The 24926-nt window shown below is 42.8% G+C and overlaps 1 protein-coding gene across 3 annotated transcripts in view; it reads right to left on the bottom strand.

Annotated features, from left to right (window-relative positions):
• Nucleotides 1-20697, bottom strand: part of FAM120A (family with sequence similarity 120 member A) — a 53853-nt gene extending 33156 nt beyond the window's left edge. For 2 of the 3 annotated variants that reach the window (XM_083795914.1, XM_083795913.1), the window contains exons 1-5: nucleotides 19827-20697; nucleotides 14729-14975; nucleotides 10078-10160; nucleotides 1041-1169; nucleotides 466-562 (exon numbers count right to left, since the gene is read on the bottom strand). In XM_083795914.1, the coding sequence (XP_083652040.1) occupies nucleotides 466-562; nucleotides 1041-1169; nucleotides 10078-10160; nucleotides 14729-14975; nucleotides 19827-20300 (1030 nt within the window). In that variant the 5' untranslated portion in view covers nucleotides 20301-20697. The remainder of the gene's footprint in view (nucleotides 1-465; nucleotides 563-1040; nucleotides 1170-10077; nucleotides 10161-14728; nucleotides 14976-19826) is intronic. The other variant, XM_083795912.1, reaches the window with a different exon arrangement.
• Nucleotides 20698-24926: the final 4229 nt, after the last annotated feature.

Here is a 24926-nt window from a genome sequence, read left to right as displayed (position 1 = left end):
AAATTAGTGGCTGCAATTTAAGCATGTACGTTATAACATCAGAAAAATCAAAGACCATGAAAAGATTTCTAATATACATCAGGTAAATCAAGCAAGAAGTAAGAATGTTTTGTGGAAAATAAACTGTCTTCATGACTGGAACTGGACACCAGTTTTCACTCGTTTCCAGCACTATACTCTCAAGTGACCTAATGCTTAGAACTGATTCAGCAATAGCTAAGAGGAAAATCAGTCCAGATTGCTATTCTCCTTTTGGGGAAAGAACACAGCCACTGTGAAGACTCTGTGAACTCTGTGAAAACTCTTTTTTGGAAGCGTGGTATTCAAGTGTTAACGAATATTGCCAGAGAATAAATATGTTTTAAAAGACCCCGTTAATAATAATTTATGGTTATTAAAATAATAATTTAGGGTTATGCCAGGTTTTGTTTAAACTGAAGAGTCTTTTATTTTTTAATTACTTACCTAGGTAATGTGGTGGATGAAATGGCATAGGTTTATTAGTTGCTGAATAATAAGCAACTGCTCTCTTAAATCGAGTAACTTTGTCATCTGTTCTAGACTAAAATAAATAAATAAAAGAAATATCCATCAGGATCAAATCCAGGCATGTCATCTATAGGTCAGCACAGTACTGCGGAGTGGTTAACTTATATCACATACAGTATTAACGCCTATGGAGCCATGAGGACTATAGCACCACACCCTCACAAGAAATATTATGTCAACCCCTGCAAGGATAAAGCTTGAGAATTACTATCCTCACGTACCACTGATTCTCAATGATAGCACACGAAGCTAGACTACAAAACCCCTGTGGTTATCACAAATTATAACTTTAAAGCACTGGGAATAAGTGCAGCATTTCTGCTTTCTAAAAGAGCGGAAAATTACATTAGGGTACCTACAACACTGCATTTACTGACAGATTCCTATGTCAACTGATACAAAACACTACTTTTATTGAATGCAACTCTTCAACACAAGTCTAGAGCACAAGTGCACAACTGTTCAAAAAATATTTTTTTTTCATACTTTACCTGTGAATGCTGAAAAACATCTTTTGCTATGGCATCCAAATCAGTGGTGTCCTGAATGTTACGGACGTAGTCAGCTACAGCTTTGATTACTACGTCACAAGGTGGTAAAACTAACTGGTGAGCACGTACCTGTGAAAACACGCACATATGTTATTATGAGATAACAGGGTAGTCCAAGATACTTCAGTTACACTGCAAAGAATTAACACAACTGTTAATTGAAAATATATTCAACACATTCTATGTTGACAGATTTAAGGATCTAAATATTTTTGGGCTTTCCACCTTGTTTTCAGAACTTCACTTTAAACAATGACTTGTATTTTTCATTTACAGTACATATATGTATGCATGTATGTATGTATGTATGTGAAACCTCACCTCTGTGTAAATATTTGTTGACTAAGTGAAGTACCTGGTCCAACAACAAACAAGGTCAATGACGCTAATTATTTTGCTGCTTTCCAGTTAGACGTTTCCACATTAGATAAAGGATTTTCTAGAGGATACGTCCATTTGGTATATATGCCAGATTTTATTTTATCATTTTTTAATATATTGACACAGTTTATTCTGAATGTAAAGTGGTGTCAGAATTGCTGAAAGATCTCTGTGCACAGGAAACAGAAACAGAGGGGAAGATTTGAAAAACAGAGAAAAGGAATATCTCAAAGAAACTTACTCTCAAGATTCTACAGGTCTTGGTCTGCAAATTATTATTTGAAGATAATACATAGTTAAATAACTAGTGTTTTCAAACTCTGCATATTTCATTATAGTATGCTATATTCACACACCTTCACATTATATGTAGCATTTTAGGCAAGAAAATATTGTTTATTTCTTTTTATTATCCAAAAAGAGGTATAGATTTCTCTCATTACTATGTAAGCATATTTACTTTCTCTTCCAAGCATTTCAATATCAACACGGTTACTCTTTTTACAGACACACAGGATGTTCTTCAGAAGATAATTTCATTGATAAAGTAGTTTCAACACTCTGGCATTAAAATAATTGATGTTCCACCCTCTGATGTCAGATGTGTCTGACCTCACATACTAACTGACTATTCTGAATGTATGAGAAACATGCGCTTTAAAGGCATGCTAAAAATTCCCCTCAAGTTTATGACACGAGTCCATCCAGACCATAGATTTTTCTCTACAGAGTCCAAAGTACAGTCTACTCAAGATTTCAGGAAAATAATGAATTCCCATTGATTTAATGGTCCCCAACTGAGGCCACAGGCTTGACAAGATACAAATCACTTTGGACTTTGTAGTAAAAGACCTCTGTAGAAAGAAGAAAGAGCTGGAAGAACTTTGTGGGATGACTTCCAAAGTCCCTACAGATGCAGCTCCCACAGTTCAGCAGCTGACAAGTGCTCTGCTGTACCAGGCTCTGCTGCTGTACTGGGAAGTTTTTCACTCAGTTCTTTGGCCTAAACTCTTCCCATTTTCATATGGGGAAAAGAAGGGAACCAGATAGTTCTGGAAACCGTGGCCTTCCATCTCAACTCTGTCGACAGGCTCCTCCTATACCTACAGCCCTGAAAATGAACCAAGGATTATTCAGCATATTGTGATGGGAATTACCTCTCTTACACGCACTACACGATCCTGTCTGTACTAAAGGAAGTGCAGGTCAAGCAAGCATCATAGACCACTGCAAAATTAAAAGCTGTGTAGCTGTGCTGCTAGCTGGGTCTCCAGAAGTATTCCCCCACAGGCAGGTGGTTACCTTCCCTCCATGCTGCACAGAGCGCATGCGCACAGGGGCAGAAAAGAGGCCTCCAACTACACGGCCTACATTTCTGAGACTGGCTAAGGAACTTTATAAAAATTCTGTCTGGATCCTCGGTACAATTCTGGAGTACTCCGTTAGTAGCTACACAGGCAGCCAGATTTTTAACTTTCACCTGCCTATTTGCTAAATTCAGTGATACAAGATTTGAGAAGTTGTAATTACTGTTCAAGAGTTCTATACTTTAGATATGAGAAAAGGTGAAAAATCCTTGTTTGTATTCCACACAGAGGTACCATACTGTACTAAAAAATACTGCAATCCAGCCTCGTCAGAAACGTTTATGCAAAATTCTTATTAATACTTAATTAGATTTATATTTGCAATTTAGAGTCCGCACAACAAGCCCTTTTTTTTTATATGCAGTCCACCACATTACTTTGTCTTCTCTGCCTGTATTTGATCCATTTATTATGCAATTTCTTAGACTGCCTTCTTAATATTTAGACCATTGAAATTTTGCCCAGATTCCCATTTTTATTAATTTCCTTATCCCCATGTCTACTTTTCAGAAGTGTCAGGATATTCATTCTGTATCTGGTCATTCTCTACCAGAAATGAGCTTCACATTTTATGAGACTGAATAAAGAACAGTTTGGTTTGGTGTAGTAAGTGGCACAACTATTATTTTTTATTTCATACAGTAAATTTAGATTTTCTGTAGCGTGCAATCCAAATGTACAGAACAATCCTAAATATAGATCACATTCATATGTAAGCTTACACTCACAAATATTGATGAGTGAATTTTGCTCCAATCTACTAGCAGAAGACATAACTTTTCTTCTCACTGGTAATCTAAGTCGTTTTATGAACACCTACCATTTTATTTGTACGTGTAATTATTACACATCTCTAAAGCAGCTGAATCATAACATGGCTGTGTCATGTTCGATGTGCTCTCTGCAGAGCACCTTGGAGAAACCCTGCATTACTGCCTAAGTGTTTCTGCAATGTCTGCTTGAAAATTCAGTGGATGAAAAGCACGAGCAGCATATCATCAGGCTTATGTAATTTCCAAGATAGTAATATTTAATAAACGTTAAGCAGTTACCATCAAGAGATGATATCATGACACTCTAGCACTAATATTCAGCTCAGACCCTGGAAGCACAAAGCTCAAGCGAGACATGTTAAGGGCTTACTATGCATATCGCCCCCAGTTTAGCTCCTTTTAAACCAACAGCCTGAAGACCTCACTGGCGCATATTCCTAACTTCTGAAGTGAGACCATCTTAAAGTACGTACTGCAGATTTAGAGACATTTCAGACATCTGGATTTTATTCTCTTTTATTCTGTTTCAGAAGACATCTAGTCCATATGTGAGAACACCCTCAAAAATAAAAATGTCATGACCTACACAGAAGCCAAAAACAAAAAAGCAGAGAAATAAGATCATCTTTCCTGCTACTGAAGAGGAAAAAAATTATATTCATTTCGGAATGTTCTAGAAGTCTAAAATTGTACATTTTGCACTGAATCATAAATGTTTCTAATGCTGTGCACATTAAAATACATAGGAAATCTTCAGTGTTAGATAAGGGAAAAATATTAAGACTTAACAGTAAAATTTACAGAAAACCTGTTAATGATTCAAATGTGCTGTTAGCTGCACTCAAAGCATTTCAGAACAAAATTAGAATCATATTTTGTTAATTTTTTGTTATAAGAGTTTCCTTCCTAGAAGCCAGTTTTACCTTAACCTCTTCAGAAGAGTTTCAGACAATATGAAAAACAAATTTTGAAAAGTCAAACATGGAGGTAGATCACACTCTTTGAGGGAATCAGGTTACAAAACACGTGACATCTGACAACTGCATTTTCCTACTTGTAAAAGGACTAATTTCATGAAGGAACACTGACAAGAATCACAAGTGACCTATTAACGCACTTTGGCAAGATTAAGTGGGGAAAGGAAATTAATTTTACAAAGGTATTTGTCAAAACGAGAGGCAGAGAGCAACATTACAAGCCTTGAAGCTAAGAGATTAAAAAAAAAGCCTTGGTTTTGATGAAATAAACTGGCAAAAATGCTTTTTCAAAAAGAGAATAGGCTCACATGTGCAACTCCACCAGATTAGCAGGATACTGTAGGAAGAACCTAAGCTACACTTGGAAAAAAATCCCCCATTCTGGGACAACTACAGTTACCCACCACCTCCAGGAAGTGAAGCCTTTAAAAGCTAATCAGCACAAGTACCAGCATTTACTGTTGTGCCTGCTAGAAACAGATAATCAATTTCGTTTTATTTTCAAAACATTAAAAAAGAAACTTTGAATGTTCAATTATAGGGAGGTGACACATAGGGAACATTTTTTTCATTGGTAAGAGAAAAGGCTGAAGATATGAGGAACATTACAAGTTATCTGGGTTTCGTTATTTTTGTCTAGTAATTTCTGGTAGAGCTCCCACCCAAACAGTTTGCATCTTGTCTCAGCCTTTGAAGGTTAAATACATTTAATCTTACAGGCTTGTAGTGCATCTGATCAACCTTTCCAAAGAGGCAAGAAGTTCATTGGATGCCTTAAAATCCTCTCAAATGAGAAGCTCAGCTTTTCCCTTAAGATCGGGTTATTCAATTAGAAATTCTCTCTCCCCCCTCCTCCCTTCATACTGGTTGGAAAATTTCTCTCTTTCTACTTTCCTATGTCAGGGTGGCAAAGGAGAACAATACACACAGCGCGGAGATAATTTGTGAACAATTTATATGCATAGGACTGGGAGAAAAGTCAAACCTAAATCGAGGAACCAGAAGATGCCAAAAAGAATAGGGGAGAGCACAAAGACAAGCTGAAGAGATGATACAGGCAGACCGCACACGAGACAATCCGCCTGACAACCCTGCACACTGCCATGAACTTGAGGGCTGGGCTGCCATCCAGAAAGACCTAGACAACCTGGAGGAATGAGCCAGCAGGAACCTTAAGAAATCCAACAAGTACAAAAGCAAGCCTTGCACCTGGCTGCTATACAGGCTGGAGATGTGCCAAGGAAGACTGGGGCTCTCGGTAGACGGCAAGCTGAGCGGGATCCAGCAGGGTGCCCTGACAGCTGAGAAGGCCAGCTGTGCCCAGGGCCGCAGGAGCACAGCCAGCAGACTGAGGGATGTGATGACTTCTGCTCATTAAATCACCCCCAGAACACTGCATCCAGCTTTGGGCTCCCAAAGCCCAAACAATACAAGACAGATGTCAATAAAGTTGAGCAAGTTCAGCTGGAGGCCATCAGGACTGTCAAGGAGTTGGAACAGCAGCTCTTTGAGAAGGGGCTGAAGGAACAGAGCTTGCTCAGCCTGGCAATGACAAGGCTCTGAGATCACCTAACAGCAGTCTTTCGATGCCTATGAGAAGGTTATCCAAAGCACAGAGCCAGGCTCCTCACTGCTGCGCATCGTGGAAGGAGAGACAAAAGGCATAGACTAAAATAAGATGGGTTCAGCCTGTGTGCAAGGAAAAACATTTTTACCTCAAGGACTGTCAAGCCATGGAGAAGGCTGCCCAGACAGGTTGTGCAATCACCAGCCAGCCTCAGAGGTTTCCCAGACTAGTTTAGGTAAAGCCCTGAGCAATGTGTTCTGACCTCAGGTTGACCGTGTTTTGAGCAGGAGGCTGGGCTAAATGACCTCCTGAAATCCTTTCCAACCTGAATCACCCTATGATGGCCCTTAGCATCCAGCAGGAGAACACTTACCTGAAGCACATTTTAAGAGTACCATCTGAGCAGCAGCACATTGTCTAAAATTAGTCTCCCTCCAGCAGACTCCCTCTCAGGTCAATGGAGAAAGACAAGAACTTCCTAGAGCAATTCACAGAAGCAGCCCAACCTGCAAATTTTGAATTGCCTTCTGGAAGCATCTCTTTCTGTCCCTCTACCAAGGTGAAGCAGCCAAGGAGATTAGATAGCTAATTTTGCCAGGTAAAAATAGATGTGATATATTGTAATGGTGGGCATATCGAGACCTTGACAAAGAGTTCAGCAAATTCATCCTTTCAAATCCACCCTAACAGGAAGATAATCCATCACAAATGAAGGCATCAATCTCAGAGTTTTCCTGCATATTTTTCTCTTTCCAAAAAACGGAGGTTGTGTTAAGACTTGTTTCTAAGGTTACCTTTCCCTTGTGTATGAAGCGTTTGCATTTCTTTGATGCTATGTCCTCCCAAATCAACACCAACTCATCCTACAGACAAGAAAGTCCCCTCCTAATTCAGTTCTGATGCAAAAAAATGCACTGATCTTGAAGCCCCTTCCTGTAGCAGGCTTTCCAGAATGGGAACCGAGTTGTTTCTGTAGACCTCTTAAAAATAAATCCTGAAGCGCGCAAATATAACACAGTATAATGCTACCTCGCAAATTAGGACTAGCCGCCAAATTCTCTCGGGAATTTTAACATCTCACCTCCTGCTTTGAATTCTGATCTTGGTGGTCATTTCATTTAAATTTGTCCACAGAATTTCACAGTTTTGCTGAGCTGATGATTGGTGCTGGTGCCTTCTGCAGGCACCGCTTTTTACCCAGCACGTAAGGATGCTGTCAGGACAGTTTGGTTTGTTTCCTTCTAGATGTAAAAGATGGACTCTTTCTTCAGATTTCCATTTCCCTTCCTTTCAGTTTCTACTCAGCTGTTCTTAGATGAATGGTCCATTCTCAGGTCCCTCTTTAAAAGAGTGACAGTTTACTCAGTTCTGCTTTTTCTTCACCTCAACAACTTGATACTTGAGCAGACATGCCAGTTTTCTACCAGTGAAGACCGGTAATTTCTTATTCTAAGTCACATTTCTTAATTGGTGAACCAGCAAAGCTTCTCTTATAGGAAGAGTAACCATTTTGCTACATCATAATAAAAGAGTGAGAAAAAATGCAGAAAATAAATTGTATATTATCTGTAACAGATTTCACTGAGAAGCTATGAACCAAGCCACTGGGAACCAAATCTGTTAGCTATCTACTGCCTTAGATATAAAAGATTAAAGTCTTTATGCAATAAGAATAGTTTTCTATATCCTAAATGAATCGAATGAGGTGTAGAATGAGTTCTGTGTTCCTAGGCACTGAAAACAATCAGCAGTAAATCTAAATAGATGCAACAAAGCAGCATTTTAAGTGTAGCCCACAACTCCCCTTGCCCCGCTTCCAACTTTTACAGTAGCTTGTGATATTTTATTATTTTTTTTAAAAAACTGCACTGAAACTACTTTTTGCCCTCTAACTTACAGCTAACAAACTTGTCTCAAGTTCTCTAAGTATTCATAAAGTTTACAAGGAGTATTGCTTTCTGTACATCTACAACTAACAGTGTCTACAGAGCAACTTGAAATGAAATCATTGACATGTCAAAACAACTAAAACTGAGCTAATGAGCTACTGAAACAAGTTATGATTTCAAACCATGAGCACAGCTGAAATTGAAGCTAAAAAATGAAGTTGTTCTCTCACTGGCAACTAATGAAGATTGGTTTCCTGTAGACTTGTGTCCTTTCTGCTGCAGCCCAGCTTCTTTCTCTCCCTTTTGACATCATTATCAGCCAGGAGACAGAAATGCTGCGGTTAGTTTGGGGCTATGTACTTAACAATTGGCCAGCCTGCTGCTGTGAAATGAAATAAATTGCGTGTTGTGCTAGCCTTTTCCCTCAGTAAGGGCACTAATTTGGGTCTTTTTCACCAATAATAGTGTATCAGCTTTCACAGAGCCTGTAACAGCCAAATGGGAACTACTTTCAAATCTGATTAATATTGGTCAACAGATTAAATAAAGGGAGGACTGCCCAAGTCAGCCCAATGATCTCTAAGAAAATAAGTTTAATTTCCTTAGGATGCCAGGTAAAAAGCCCAACTGGTGCTTTCACTGAAAAAGTAAATGCAGAAGCAAAGATGACAAATGTTTGATTTTCACTCTTGTCATGTAATTCAGTATATATTTAGAAGACGTTTCAAAAGATCTCTACACCCGTATTCTGAATTTGCTGTAAGACAAATCTACGCAGTCTAAAACACAGAAAAGTATTCTGCACATCAGAAAGTTTTATCAACCACTTTGAGAGAAGTCACACATTTTAACCTTCCTAGTCAAAAATAAAAATACAGGCACATTCCTTTAATCTTTCATTTTTTCATCTCAAGTACTACAAAGCAGCAGCAAACACGCATGTTTATATTGTTTTGTGATTACAACATGCTGACACTTACCTTCCTAAAACAGGAGTGGTAGCAAAATAGGGGATGAGTAACATCAAATTCTCATACCTGCTTGCTAGGCAATGCACGTGAAAGCCTTAAAAACACTGCTGAAAATCTTAAAATTCTACCTTTAGCAAGTTAAGTTAAATTCCTTTTTTTCCCCAATGCTTAAGAAACTTTAGGAGTAGCAGGAAAAAAAGTATTTTTGTTGTAGATACTAAAACAGAACACTTTTACAGAATTTACAAAACACAAATTGATTAGCTATATGGAACACCTTAGGAAAAAAGGAAAAGGATATGTCTACTGTGGCAGAGAGAAAGAAAGGTCACTATTATTCCAATCTCCAGTGTGTCCAGTTTCCCTTTTATAGCTGTTTGGCAAATGCACAAAGCAAGTGTGATTAAGCAGCAGAACAGACATACTGTAAACTAAGAGCATCAGACACAAGCCACTTGCCTCAAAAAAAATAATCTACAGAAGACCACATTGACTTTCTCGTGCAACCAACTCTGGTATATTTACACTGTAATTCAAGAAGTGCAGATAACTGACAAATTCACACAAACTCGGACCAATAGAAAATAAAAGAATTTGGTAGGAAGATATCCTACTAATTATTTTTGACAGTTGAAGAACATGACTAAACAAAAAATTATCCTAAAAAAAGGAAGTAAGAGCGTGTAAAAAGCTACATTCTCTAAGTAAAACCACACACTGAAGCTGTTGGGTGGATGGCTCACGGAGCTGAAGGGCACAGAGGGGGATCGCAAAGGCTAAGTTTAGCCTGGTAAGGCTAATCACCCCAGGTATACTCTGCAGTCAACAGACGGGCAGGGACACCAGACGGTGACTGAGAACAAGAGCCCTGCATAGCTGCTCTGACTCAAAAATCTGCACGAGCTACGGCAGGCTATCACAATTCTGAATAAGCTTCCTCTTGCTCTTTATTATACTCACAATACATTTAAAATATTAATCTATTACACTGCTCTGATTAACTGTTATGACTGATTTTAGTTTAATTGCTAGTAGTTGCATAAAATTTGTACCTTAAGTGAAGCTAGTGGATGTTCTGGACCAAGTAAACTCCAATGAAAAGAAGCCAAATCTTCATCAGGTAGAATATGATTACCTAGAATAAAGACAGAACTTTATTTAAGATGTAGACATTAAAAACATTACACACTGATTCCACATGCAGCAAAACAAATATGTAGTCCTCAATTCCCAATAAAGAGTTACCAAAGACAGATTGAACTTGCAGGTATCCTTTTTGTCACTCCAGAAAATCCTAATCAAAATACTATCCTTACAGCAAAACACACTTCCCTCTGCTCACGGAGCACTGTTCCAGGAAACCCAGTTCACTTAGAGAAGCAACAGACCCAGTCACAACACACGGTGTCTACCTCAGACGCGTCTTATGATGGGATCCTCAACAGGCTTTAGCAGTTGAGGTGCGACAGTGCATGAAAAGGCTCCGCTGCTCCCCGACAAGCTGGAAAGCCCATCCTGCATGCCAGCACGTGCGCACATCAGAGCTGCCGCTGGAATCCACACCCTGCTCCGCTACACAGCGTGGGTCGAGCAGTAAGCCAGCAGGCAGGTTTATCTAACCCTCAGGAATGCTAGGAGCTCTGGTGATACTTAGCAGGTTCCCAGTTCCTCAAGTTTTTCTTCCTGGCCTACCAGGTTAGGAAAGAGCCTGGGCTGGCAGCATCAAAGTAATTAGGAACTTAGTTGCTCCAATGAACAAAGATGATAGCTATATTTACCAAGCTGTTCATACCAAATGTAAAATCACTGAAAAGGTTGTTTTGTTTTGTTTTTCAAAGCACATTATGTTCAGGGAAAAAAAATCTTAGTAGAAAACATTTTGAACGTTTTAATTCACTGAATACTAATTAATCATCCACTGACAGAGTTCAGTGTTTGTGAATACAAACTTTATAAAGAGCAAGACAATGTATTACTACACTTTTGGTAGGAAACTTGAGGGTATTTTCAAAATTTGTTTTTTACCAAGTAGCAGATTAGCAGTAAATGCATGGTTCTCATTCATATCGGTATGTTTACAGGTCGGATAGTTTTTTTTTCATTTCACAATTTGGACAATATCTTGAGCTCCCGCCTAAGTCATAAAGAATATGACAGTGCTAAATCAATCACAACAGTTGTTTATTTTCTTAATATTTTGCCCATAAAATATTTGGCTTTGATCTTAATGCTCTGAAACATGTGAAAATGAAGAAAGCTGTTCATTGCCTGGCGACTAGCGAATGCCTTCCAGAGAAGGAACTCTTATCCAATCAGTATTTCACCTCCAACTGAGATCTCCAACAGGGAGACAATCTTTATTCATTAGGAGCTAAACCTGAACTTCACATTAGAAAGATTCAACAGGTTTGTATATAACAGCCACATTCTTACTAATCTAATCAAGGTAGGATTAGACAGCCTTTATAATGCAGGTCTGTAAAAAATCTACAGCCAGGCCACTATAAGGTTTTGTGATAACTAATGGTAACTCCTGCAGATTATCCTAAAATAGTCAGAGCTTCTCTTCCTCCTACCAAAACTTCAATCTTGTTTGGTCTCCATCTGTCATGTCAGTTAACTCCATCCTCTTGAACACACATACATGGCAGTCTGACCATTTGATCAATTCTCACTGCACAGCAAGTTTTGGAATTCAGTATGTTGAAGTGCAGCAGTGTCTTCTATAGTCAGGTAATAGGTGATGCCTGTACTTACCTTAAGTGGTTCTAAAATTTTACTGAGAAACAGAGTAAGACTACATAACTAGACACGTTACAAAGTACTGCCACAGTGGGAAAGAGATCAACGTTACATAAGCAGCCTCTATTTCTTGACCTGGCTGAACAACCTCAACATGTATTGATTTTTCCCATTTTAATGGCTTATTATAGCATATGCCTTAGGTTTTTTTAAAGCAATTAGATACTAATTGAAGCCAGTGCCCTTTCTAAACAGTTCACTGAATTATAGCCCTATACCTCACACTGTGTTTGTTTTTCTACTGCTGAAGCTTTATTTTATTTTATTTTTATAAATCATTCTTAAGTGTTTGAATCAAAATTTACAAAGGAACCTAAATCAGCTCCCAGTTTACATCAGCAGCAATTAGGACAAAACTTTAAGAGCACACTCTCGGCGGGCACAGTATCTTGGCCGCATTTTGACTACCTATGACAAAGATGCTCATTACATTATAAAGCTAGGACTATAAAATCATTCTGTAGGGAAACTTGTAAGAAGGAAAAAGAAATAAACAAACTATAGTATATACATAACCATCTCAGAAAGTAATCTTCAAAAATTTGCCTAGTTGGTACAGTCATAAAAATATTTTGCTGGATACTTAACAACAGAGTTTGTATACCAGAATAAAACTCAATCCCAAAGAATGTGCCATTGAGAACATTTTATTAACTGACCACTTAGGTGTCTTTTCACAAGCCCCTCCTCATTTATTCCAAAACAAGGTACTAGCACGGGGAGTTATACTGCTGCACTCAGAACCGAAGAGCAACGCAACAGATTCATACACCTTCTATGTAATCAAGTACTCAGTTATCCTTTCCCATTGTCATTTTCTTCATTCTACTTAGGAAGTTCAAAAGACCCCCGAAAAGGCCACAGGAACAAAGGCATAATAAACAGTGAAGTCATTCAAGTCCTCATGTATAAAATAAATAAATATAGTAGATCTGAATACGCTACTCTGCTTTAAACATACTACACACTACACAGTATTATGTGCCTATATGCATTTAAGGTTTTATTAAAACACTAAGTTACTTAGTCCTTAGGATGTCAAAGTTGACAACTGTTGCCAGTAAACCAAACAGTATCTGTTTGTTGTGAGCTTATATAATCATTGCTTATATCACCAAATACCTAGATTTCATACTATTCACTAATATAAAAAAAAATATACTAATCACAGTAAAAACTCTAAATTATCTTCTGTTCTAGCTTTGTCTTTCATAAACATTTCTCCATTCTGCTTACTCATACTGAATGCACACATAAAAGAAATACAAAAGAATACACAAAGTTAAACATGTAGCTGAACTGTTTTTTTCAACCTCTGGACTAATTTGGAAAAAAAGCTACACAACATCTCTAAGTAATTATTTGAAATTACCTCAGTTTCCTTCTCCTAAAAGCAAACAAATATTTTGTCACATAAGACATCAAAAGTGAAAATATTCAAGAGCTTCTTCCATAAAATTTCAAAACCTTCAAAAGCTTTACTAGTATATTTTTCATACTCCATTTCATATAACCCAGCAATGGCTCAACTGGCCATGTAGCTCTACAGCTCTTACAAGTTAAAATAACATCATTAACATGTACTTCACATAAATCCTATAACGCATATCTGCAACTGTGAAACCGCTTTTCAAACAGTAATTCTTACTCATTGAACTGGCATTCAACAACTTATTTATAGAATCCAAAACAAAGCCTAGCAATAGTAGTCTGCCATGCAATTTACGCAGAGTTTTTGTTTTAAATTGCAGCTTAGCCAATCATCTGCCATTCTTCTGTACAGCCAGGAAAGCAGGTAACCACTCTTGGTATGAAAAATCACACAGTAACAGAAAAACAACTTCAGCTAGTCAAACACTTGTGGCTTTCTATTGTAAGACCCATTGGTTCTTTCCGTAATGTGGAAGCTATCTGCCTGGATTAGAAACAATTTAATATTAAAGACTATTAAAATATCAGTATGCTAAAGCAGCATAACATATCCTCTCTCATTCAGAGCTTTCAAAGAATCGTGCACCCACACTAAAATACAAAGTCAGTGTGAAAATGAAAATAAAATCCAGTTTTCTTAATTTTTTGTTCAGTAAGACATAATCAGGAATATGGCTTCTCTGTGCTTATTTACTGAAATCAAAGTTAGAAGACTCCAATACGTAAGATTTATTTAAAAGAGTAAAGTCTATTAGTCATTAGTTCCCTCTTCCATCTTAGACCTTAGACAGCTGTGCCAATACAGTGTGTTGAAATTGCTCCATTTCAGTAGGGATGTGGAACTGATGTTGTTCCAATCTATGCTCCTTGAAGATACACCATTTACCATTAGAAGCAGTATGGCTAAAGAACTATCCAAATGAAGCTAGTGTTAAGGTGCTGATCATCCACACTTTCTGTGGAGTTTTACTCGACTATACTACATTTCTGGTGCAGCTGATATGCTGTCATATTTGTCCAATATTTATCTGAGGGGAAAAATGCCCCTGCAATCCAAAGTCTGCTCCAGAAATACTCTTCCCCAGTCTGAAAAGTGTATTACTAAGATCAGACCTCACATGCCATGTAAGACCAGAACTAGCAGAACCACAACTGCCCTGAATTCCTACCCCCACCACTGAGGACATTTTGGCAAGGCAGAGCTTTGCAGAATTCTTACTTCCTGTTCTTGTTTCTAGACAGCCACAGTCTGCATCACTCACAGGTCTATACAAATCTGGCATGCCTGACCTCATTAAAAAAAAAAAAAAGCATCCAGGCAACCTCAAGACCAGCAGGATTGACTAAAACAAATGGAGAGCTTTGCCTAGATGCTCCATCAAATGTTTTAACATATGCGTGTATAATTTAACAGAAACTAAAATTACAAGCCTAACTATTAGCATCAAGTTCTTTTATTACTTCACTTACCTAAAAGAGCAGCAAAAATAGGAAAGCGATTTGGATTCAGGTCCAGTTGCTTGGCAACTTCATGCATTAGGTATTGGCTTGTTGTGAGACTTTTCCCATTACGGCTCAGTTTTAGGGCATGGGCACTGAAATAGTAAGGGATGTTGCACAATGCATAATCGGAGTCATATGCAACCAAACCATGGAAACCTTTTTCTCTGCAGAAAGCAATTACTTCTTGATGATGATCCTCAATGCTCTGTGCAACCTATAGTGGAAGACAGAATAATTAGCTACAGCGTTAAATTGCAGCACTGATTTATCACACGTATTATGATATATTAGGTCTTTCTGAAACTATAAATGTGTATTTGAAACACCTGCAGAATATTTATAGCAATTAAAGAATTCGATGACATCGCACGTTCAGACAGGATGTAAGGACTGCTCGGCAGCACAATGCAAAATTCTGGAAGCCTACTCACTGAAGTGGCATTACGTAGCACTAAACTCATCTGAAGTAACTGTTTATTAACAGAAACACTCGAGCTCCAAACATATTACTGCACCAATGTCTGCACTAACTCATGGGAAACAACCCTAAGGCTGCGGATACTCGAGCAGGTCCGCAAGCCAAGGTGCCCCCTTGAAAAGCACCCCCACCACACCATCACTTTTAAAGTTTCACAACCCTGTTCCAGCAGCAACAAACTAACCCCAGACAAACAGGGGTAACTTTCTTAACCTTTCCAATGTCCACCCTGCCCCCTGAAGCCTAATTGCCTCCTCTTCCCAGCTTCAGACCCCCTACAGCCCATTCGTTTCTGCACGGCTGCCTCTGATGGTGCAAACTGCCTCAGGTTTACAGCCCGAACTGCACCTCTCCGCTCATGTTGCCTAGCAGAGCACATATTTTAGGCTATGGCCGTTGGATGACTAGAACAGACATGTTCTGCTGGGGGGACACGGGCCAAGCCCTACCGTCAGAGATATAAAAGCAAGCCTTTCTTCTCGACAAGATCAAAACAAAACGGAAAATCCACTGGGCGAACCCATGGCACCGGGTTAGTGCTTCAGCCCCGTGCCCCGACGTGCCGCAGGGACCGCTGCGACGACTCCTTGCCTACAAGCCCGACACGAGCAGCGCCAGCTGGGTGCTCCTAATGCCCGGCGCTTTTCCCATCGACCCGTTTAGCGAATATTCGGAAATCCCCGCGTGAGTTTTGCCTCAGTATAACCCAGCTAGGTACTCCATTTTAACAACATACATAGCAAGCGATCCCAAAATAGCCGCGCACAAAACCATTAGCTTCAGACGCCACGGTATGTATGAATAACGACAGCGTGAGCGCCAGAGCAGCTCTGTGCTTCCTCCGCAGACAAGTCCTACCAAGCACACAGCCTTGCACCTCCACGGCCCCACAAAATGCTCCAGCATCCACCTCCCTCTCAGCAACAGGCTCCCTTCGCCCAACATCAAGTTTAAAGTGACCCTTCCTCTTCCACCCATGCCTCGCAGGCACCTTCTGGACCTGACGCTGAATTAGGCATCCACTGAGGCTTGGCAAATCCTGCTTTTCCCACGTAGCTTCACAAGATGCCCCCTTTTTGGGTGCCCTGAGCACCCACCAGCCCGCACCTCGCTCGGAGCCATGCTGCCGCCAGGGGAAAGCACCCTAACCTCTCCCTGCTCCCCGTGCTACCGCCCTACAGTTCTGAGAAAATGTTACTTCTTTTGAGACATGCTTGATGGACTGTACCACGGCGCTTTCCAAAGTTAATTTTTTCTGTGAGAAACACAAGAGCTATTCATTTTTCTAATGAATTGTACTGTCACCTAGCAAAATGTGCGTGCCTGCTGCACGCAGAATAGGAACAGACTGTAAATACCACAGGAACAATTTAAAGACGTCAGATTTATACAGTGACTTACCCAGGGAGGGCAACACAGCCCTCTCCCCACCTCCAAGTCCTTGTATGTTTTAAATTAGGATATTTCCCATAGCTTTTTTCCTTAAAGGGTACATAAATTTAAATTACGTACATATATTTAAAACAAACATCTTTGCGTGCACGACAGATACCTACAAAAACAGAGTACAAACTCTTTTACAGCTCTGTGTGACATGGATGTGCAGGCAACACGAGAGGAAACTCAGCTCCTGGCCAGCTCTGCTCTCCTACAGACTGCTTCCTCCCCCTCCACAGCACCAGTCCCCTCCCTCCTTCCCTCCCCATTTTACAGAGCTATCTGACACAGCGTGCTCCGAGCGTGAAACTGCAGTGTTTATGTAATGCTGGAATCCCTATTCAAATAATTGAGCTGCCACACGGAAGAGAGCTATATTTACCGAGGTATAGCTAACCTGCAATGTAAAACTCAAACCCGGTGAGAGTCGGGATAGATAGCTTACAGGTCGTACCAGAGGGGAGCCCAAAGATGCAACTGCACCCACACAGCGTGCACAAGTCAAAATCAACCCGGGGCAGGGAGGGGGGAATCACAGCCCGCAGTTTGGAACAGTTTTCGAGACTAAATCTTGTGTAAGCAGTAGTGATGCTGAACCAGAAAGAGAGAATTCTGCATGAGTAAACAGGCACATGCACGTTTAGATGCTGAGAACAAAACAAAGTCTCACCAAAGTGTGAAAGATGTTAAGATCTGCTCTGCTGAAGTGTTTAAATTTCAGCAAGCATGCTTCGCATTAAAAGGGTTCTTTTATGAACTATTCCCCCTCCCCCAAACAGACAACTATCAGGTCACAATTACACTACGAACCCATAGGATATTTATTATAACTAGGAGGAACCTGTTATTTTTACATCCTGCTGAAACCATCTGCGAGTGGTTTATAATTGTTCTAGATGAAATACGTTCCTTTTTTTCTCCCCACTAATTACCAAAATAGATTAAATTTATAGCCAGTTCATAGGTCTGCAAAGAAGCCTTCTACTCAAGACTCTACTGTTTCCTCAAAATATGAAAATCCGTTTCACAATTCAAGTTAATCAGTATTCTCAAACCCAACTTTTCAAAACAAATAGAGAAAATAATAGAATTTGATAACTGTCTCGTGCATACGTAAATACAAAGTCACCCATACATGCAAATAAAAATCACACATTCAAACCGCATTTGCTGTCTGCCCACCAGGAGGGTTGCTAGAAAGTGAGCATGAGGGAGAATGTGAATAAAACTGAAGTAAGGTTTACAGACAGAAAGATAAATGCAGTAAAGCTGATATATTAAGAGAATAAATTGTATAAGAAAAACAGGAAAAGGAATATGATAAAAGTTCAACAGTACCTTTAAAGTACATCCTGTACTATAACCAGGAAATATACTACCTAACCCTAAAATGAATCAATTCAAATCAGCATCCAGTTTCTCAAGAGCTGTAGGGGTAAAGCATGGAATGGGAATGTACAACATCCTTCCCATTTCCATGAGAGCTGGCCAGCTGGGAGAACCAGTGCAATGCAGACCTTCCCAGAGCTGGTTCAATGGCACAAATGCTCCTAACAACAACAAACTCCCCCAGTGCTATTTTGTAACTTGCACTTGTCAGCTCCACAAGCTAACCTAAAACAAATGTCCACTCTCGAATCTCCCCCAGAAAAATTGACCTCCCTCTCCCCCCTTTTTTTATATTAGAGTTATACAAGGGACCCAGCATGACATGCCCTCTTGTTCCTAAAACCGTTCCTAGAGATTAAGAATAAGGCCTATTACCAAGAAATCGTAAAGTAGCTAATGCTGCTGCTAAGCCTGAAAGCAAACAAAGTGCTACAGGTGACACAGTTGTCAAACGAGGCGACATTATTAGGATGTAAGGTACTTCCCCAGAAACTAATGTGGTCTGAAACATAAGATATTTAAACGACTAACTAGTTCAGTGTACTTTGGGACCATTACAAATGCCTAATTCCTATCAAAATCAAACAGTCAGCTTTGAATCATGTACTATGTATTTTAACACTGCATTACACAAAGAATCCACATTAAAAGAAAAAAAGTTACGTGAGCCCATATATTCCTTTACTAAGGAGCTCTACGTCTCAGTAGCAAACCGAGATTTATCGTGCATCCACAAGAGCAAGGTTAATGCCTTCCCTGCACGCTCCCTACAACTTTGTGCTCGAAGAACGCAAGTATTTCCCAGCTATCAGAAAACCCCTGGATTGGAGGCCGGCCTCGCTACCACCCCAACTCCCAGCAGCACTCCCATCCCCTGAACGCACGGAGCTGCGCTGGTGGCCTGACCAGGACCATGAACCGCTACAGCAGGCACGGCCACGGCTCCCAGTCCCACACCAGCAGTGGGTGTTGTGGCCCAGCACCAGTCCCGCTTCGCCAGGGCCTGGGGACACCCAGCCCGGGGTCCCCCAGCGGGCAGGGGGACGCGGGGCTCCGGTGGCTGTCCCCACACAGCCCGCAGAGCTGTCGGAGCCACCCGGCTGAGGGACGAAGCCTTGGGCAAGCTGGAGTGTAGGACTTGTTGCGGGCCTGGCAGTAACTCATCCATCTCGTTTCTTTTTTCTTTTTTTTTTTCCCCCTCATACTTTTTTTTTTTTTAAATCCTCCTCCTCTTCGCCATCCATCAGCCGGCGGTGCTCGCGGGGAAGCGCCGCTCACCTGCGGGGCGCCCGCGGGGCCGAGGAGGGACATTTTGAGGCCGAGGAGCGGGCGGAGGCCGGCCCCGAAAGAACATGGAGGCGCGGGGCCTCGCCGCGGCCGCCCGCTCAACTTGGGCGCTCGGCGGCCGCCCACCGGAGGCCTCCGAGGCCCAGGCCGGGGGGGGTAGGGGGAACCCGGCCCCGCCCGGGGAAGGCCCCGAACTTCCCGGGGAGGGGGGCGAGGAGCGGGGCTTCCACCGCCTACCCCCCCTAAGGCAGCGATGTCTTAAACAGCAGATCCCCCGGGAGCGAGGCCGCGGCGCCGCTCGCCCCGCCGAAACTCGGGCCGCCCCCCCGGGCCCGGCGACATTTTGCGGCGCTGGGGGAGCGCCGTGCCCCGGGCGGCCCCGCTGCCATCTTAGCGCGGCGCCCCCACCCCGCCCGGGCCGGGCCGGGCCCCGTTAGCCGCGGGGCAGGCACCGAGCGGGGCCCGGCCGCTCACCTTGATGTGGAAGCGGATGAGGGCCAGGCGGATGCAGTGCGCCATGCAGACGGGCGGCAGGAACCAGACCTTGGGCGGCGGGGTGCCCTTGTTCTGGACGTGGCTGACGATCTGCTGCGCCGTCTGGCGCTCGTTGCCCTGGCGCTTCACCCACTCGTGCAGCCGGGCCTTCTCCAGGGCGCCGTTGAAGAAGACGAAGAGCTCGATGTTCCCGTTGAAGCAGGCCTTGGCCAGGGCCGCCAGGTAGCCCAGCATGTGGTTCCACTGCCCGCCGCTCACCCAGTCCGTGTAGAAGCCGCCGTAGAGCCGGTGCAGGCAGTTGTCGGCGTCGATGAGGAGGCGCAGCGGGGTCTGCGGGGGCCGCTGTCGGCCCCCACCCACGAGGCTGCCCCGCGCCAGCTTCTGCAGCTCGACGGGCACCACGGCGCTGGGGCAGTGCTTCTCGATGTAGTCCTGGAAACCCTGCACTCCCATGGCGAGGACCGGGCGGCGGCGGCGGCGGCGGCGGGCGGGCGGGCGAGCGGAGGCCCGGCGGCGGCGGCGGCGGGGTCTGTGCTCGGGCCGGGCGGCGCGGCGGTGGTTGCGGGCGGGCGGTGGGAGCGGTGGTTGCGGGCGGGAGCGCTGGCTGCTGGAGGCGGCCGTTCAGCGGGGAGTTGTATGGATTAGTGGGGGGCTCATGGCTGCTGCGGCCGCCATGTGCTGCTCTCACAGAGCCATGGCTCGGGGGATCCGGGCTGCTGCCGCTGCGGCTCCGACTGCCGGCGGGCGGGGGAGCGGCACAGCGCGCAGGAAGCCAACCCGCCGCCGCCGCCGCCTGCAGCAGGGAGAGCGGAACGGGCGGGACTTGGCGGCGGGCAGCGCTGCCACTCACGGCAAGGGGCGCGCACCCGGCCGCCGCCGCCGCCGGGAGGGAGCGGCCGGCCCCCAGCACCCCGCTGCTGCCGCCGCCCGGTGCCCGCCGCCCTCACGGCCCCCGGCGCTGCCCTGCCCCGTCCCGTGGCTGTGGGGCGGCGCGGCCCCGCAGGCAGCCCGCCCGCCGCCGCCGTTGCATAACCCAAGCATGCGCGGGGCCGCGGGCGGAAGCGGCTGGCGGGGAAGGGGAGGGGGCTGCGGCGGGGGCGGGCGGCGGGAGCCCGACGGGGACGCGGCGGGGCCCCTTTCCCTTCGCCTCCTTCCCTTACCCCTGCCCCTCCGAGCGGGGAGAAGCCCCCCGGGGCGCAGCGCTCCCCGCCCGCCGCCATTTCGTGCCCGAGCCGGGCCCCGCACCTGTTGCCTGCGGCTCCGGCCCCGCCGCCTTTCCCCTCGGTGCCGGGGGGGCTCGCGGCCGGCCTCTGCCCGGAAAGTGTCCGAAAAGCGCTTTAAATCCAGGCCTGTCGCCCGCGGGCCGGCCGAGTGCCTGCTGCCGCCGGCAAAGGGGTGTAAACACAAACCTCGGGGACAAAACCCGCTCTGCTGCCCGGGGCAGGCCGCAGTTAGCTTTCTTCAGGCTGAGCTGGGGAAATGTTAAAAAGTCCCAGATCGGGGCCGTCCCACGCCACAGAAATCGCCTGTTTGCTTTTGAAGTAATAAACTTAGTGTCAGAGCCCTCTCTGGTGTGTAAGAAAATGTCAAGCCGCGCATGCTGTATATTCATGTTAATATTTTGTCAATCAGGAGATAAATGTATTGTTAATGAGATTCCAGTCAGGCTGCATTGGCACCTGAAGTAAATATTCACGCTTGAGAGTAGCAGCGCCTTAGGGAGGGGGCTGGTTCGCTCCCAGGCCGCACAATGCTAGCGTGAGGCTGCTCGGTGGGTATTTGTATCCGAGGCCGTCTGGTACGGCGTAAGGGTGCTGAAATAAAGAGTACTGAAAAAGCTCTGGAAGTAGTCAATGAGAAACACATGGTTCTTCCTAGAACTCTGTTTTTGGACTAATCCAAGTGTGGGTTCCTAAGTAAATAATTTTTTTCAGACTACTTTTCCCTTAGACTTCTTAGATTTTCTTTTAGTAGTCGTCATATGTTATGATAACATCTAAATAAAAAGCCTTAATAAGAATGCTTTAAAAGGCATGCAAAGCATGGTAGCAGACCAGCACTGCTAATACAAGGAAAGAGGAAGAAGGAGAAAGGGCTTTAGAAATACAAAGATCCCCAAATGCTCAAAACTTGGTCAAAACAGCAAGTACCACCATACATGTGCAAAAAAGCAGCTGATGGGACATGCCTACATATAACCAACTCGCCAACCAAATGGAGTACAAAATTTGATCAAAACCAGCTAAAGGATGTGCTCTTTTGATGTGCTGTTCGGAACCAAGTCTTTGTAAAACACTAAATAGTATGCCACCTCTTCAAAACACACATTTAAAAGATGCTTTTGTCATCTCATTTTCTCAGTCACGCACCTGTTTGGGACAGGCCATTAAATTATTTTTAAGAAAAGAGCAATCACTGTTGAAGAAGAAATCAATACTTGAGTAATTATTTCACAGGATATTTAAGTCCAGCATTCTTAGGAATGACAAATCACATATATTTCCTGTTTACTTTGGTTTTACTTCTTTTGTTTTGTTGCTCTTTTTTTTTTTAAAAAAAAAAAAAGGAAAATTGGTTCAAAGCATCTGAAACTGGAAAAGCAGCTGTTACCTTTATGACACTTCCCATGAGTTAGGTGGACTCTGCGTTACTGGGTGCTATCAGGCTCACAAGCAGCCATGACCCTCCTTCCACAATGGAAAAGAGAAAAGGGAGGTAAAATGGAAGGGGAAAGTGCTTGAAAAAGTTATTTGATACACACAACTGGTTTTTGGTAAATAAAAATTGGCCAGATAAGAAGGCAAAGGAAAAGAAGTGTAATTTATGGAAAACAAAATTACACTGGAATACAGGTAGACTAAGATCTAAAAAGCGATTAAGCGAAGGCGTGAAGACAAGGTGTTTTTTCAACAACCAGCAGCAGAAAGCCTGCAGGAGTCAGTGGGTTCTCTGCACGTTAAGAAAATGGCACAACAGAGGAAAAGGCGTTGAGGAGCTTTCTTTCTCAGCCCTGAGACACAACACATTGCACTCTGTGGGTTGTGAAAGGGAAGGGTTAATAAAGATTAATATTAAAGTCAGTGACTCATTATCCAACCTGAAGAGAAGAGAATTAGGAGTGGCTCCCTAGAAGGAAGGAACTGAACAGTCATTAGGAAGAACTCCTAATGAATAACCATGTCAGGGCAAGAACATAGAGATGAATGATACCATTTTAGCCTTCATTCTCTGTTAACGAACTTGGTCCTACGAGATGAATGTGGATATAGGCAATGGAATGAACTATTGAGGGTAACCTCGATGGGTACATCTGCCTGGGAATAATTGATGCGTGTATTATCCATGGGAAACACTTGCTTTACTTGATTTCCCTTAATATTTCTCCTCTGTTCTCACCCTGGTGTGTCTCACTGAGGAGCTGCTGCCCCAGAACTTTCCAGTCCTCACTGCAGCAGGAGAGAAGCTCCTGTCCTGCCTGCTTTCTGCTGCGGCCAGTGAGCAGGCCATGGGCTTATCCTGCACCGGGACACTTTCATGCATTGTTACTTCCATGCTCAAGGTGACATAGGCCTATTATATTAGTATTTCTGTATTGAATTTCAAGCAGACATTTGTAAGTAAACATCCAGTAAGCGCTGACATTCCTCTGTTAGTTGTGACTGTTAGCTGCCCTATTTCCCTTTCCTGTAATCTGAAGCATTTGACTGTAGTAGGGGTAAATGGCACGCAGTGATAAAACTAGCCGTTTTTCTTCTCATGCTAAATTTCTTGCATATCTACTTATTCAAAGTTTTGCTTATAGAAGCTAGCAGGTTCCTTATGTGGTTTATATAAAACATCAACATTTTACTGGGGCACTTCCCCAGGTTGACATACCACCATCTTCAGTACGTATGTTATTTCAAGTGATTTCCTTTTTTCTTTTTTCTTTTTTTTCTCCCCAAGTTACAGGCATTCTTGCTACTTACTCTAAAATAGTTCCAAAAAAAAATAAAAGTTGAACAAAAGATTACTGTAGGTTGTTTTTTTTAAAAAAAAAAAATTCATTTATTTTTAAAAGGTGTGTGTGTGTCTGTGTGTGCAAAAATTAATAATCATTGAAGTCCTGCTGTAACTTTGTACCATAGCACTTGCTTCCAGGTGAGACATCCCTTTCTTGTCTCTTATGTTGGTATACATAAACCATATACAAAACACACAATTTATACAACTGAAGAATTCCTGTTTTCAGATACCTCTCTGTAGGCTTTCAAAACATCTACAAAGACCATCTTGCTTTAGCAAACAGTAACTTTTTTTTCAAGTATCTGTGAAATACCTTATGATGAAACATTTTCCTCTTAGAACAGAAAAAAATGTGCATATGGGAGGCACCTGCGTCATTTAAATGCTTATCAGTCTCCATCAACATTAGCTCTTAGATGAGTTTCAGTCTATTTCTGGAACTTCTTCCATTTTCAGCAAGACATGATTGCAGAAACCCATCGGTGATTGTTCACCTTAAACAGATTTATTGTGAACAGTTAAATATTTTCTTAGTCTACAAGTAGGAATATTATTCTTCCAGCAATAATCAGGTAATACCAATTCTCATAGTTTCTTTTATAAAACTTCCTCTTTGCAAAGCACTTTGCCAAAATTTTTAGTTTCTACTGATCTACTCTAATACATCAAACACTCCTGCAGTCTAACATTTCAACTTAATTTAAAATTCAACTTCCAGCAGAACTTACACTTGCAAGAAACTGGTTGCATTACTACCTGGTGAATATGACTTGCATCTTTTCACTGGTATCAAGCCTTTTCTGTGGCTGTGTGCATATCCTCTCTGGTTTGCTACAACATGGAACTGGGGTAGGAGGCTGGTGCTCAGGAGAACGATCTTCTTTTGGACATTCTCACTGAGAGCTGTGAACTGCATCAACTGCATTTTGCAGCATCTGAATTTGCTTTTCAGTAATCCTGTATTGCTCATGTAGGCTTCCTGCCTTTTTCACGTACTCTGTCTCTTTTAGCTTAAGACTCTGAGAATTGCTAGCAAGGACTACAAGAGAGGCACAAGGAACTGCACTTCACTGA

Source organism: Anser anser (genome assembly GCF_964211835.1).
Source record: "Anser anser genome assembly, chromosome: 12".
NCBI classification, from domain to species: domain Eukaryota; kingdom Metazoa; phylum Chordata; class Aves; order Anseriformes; family Anatidae; genus Anser; species Anser anser.
Note: the sequence above shows the minus strand (reverse complement) of the source record. Positions and strands in the feature narration are given on the sequence as shown.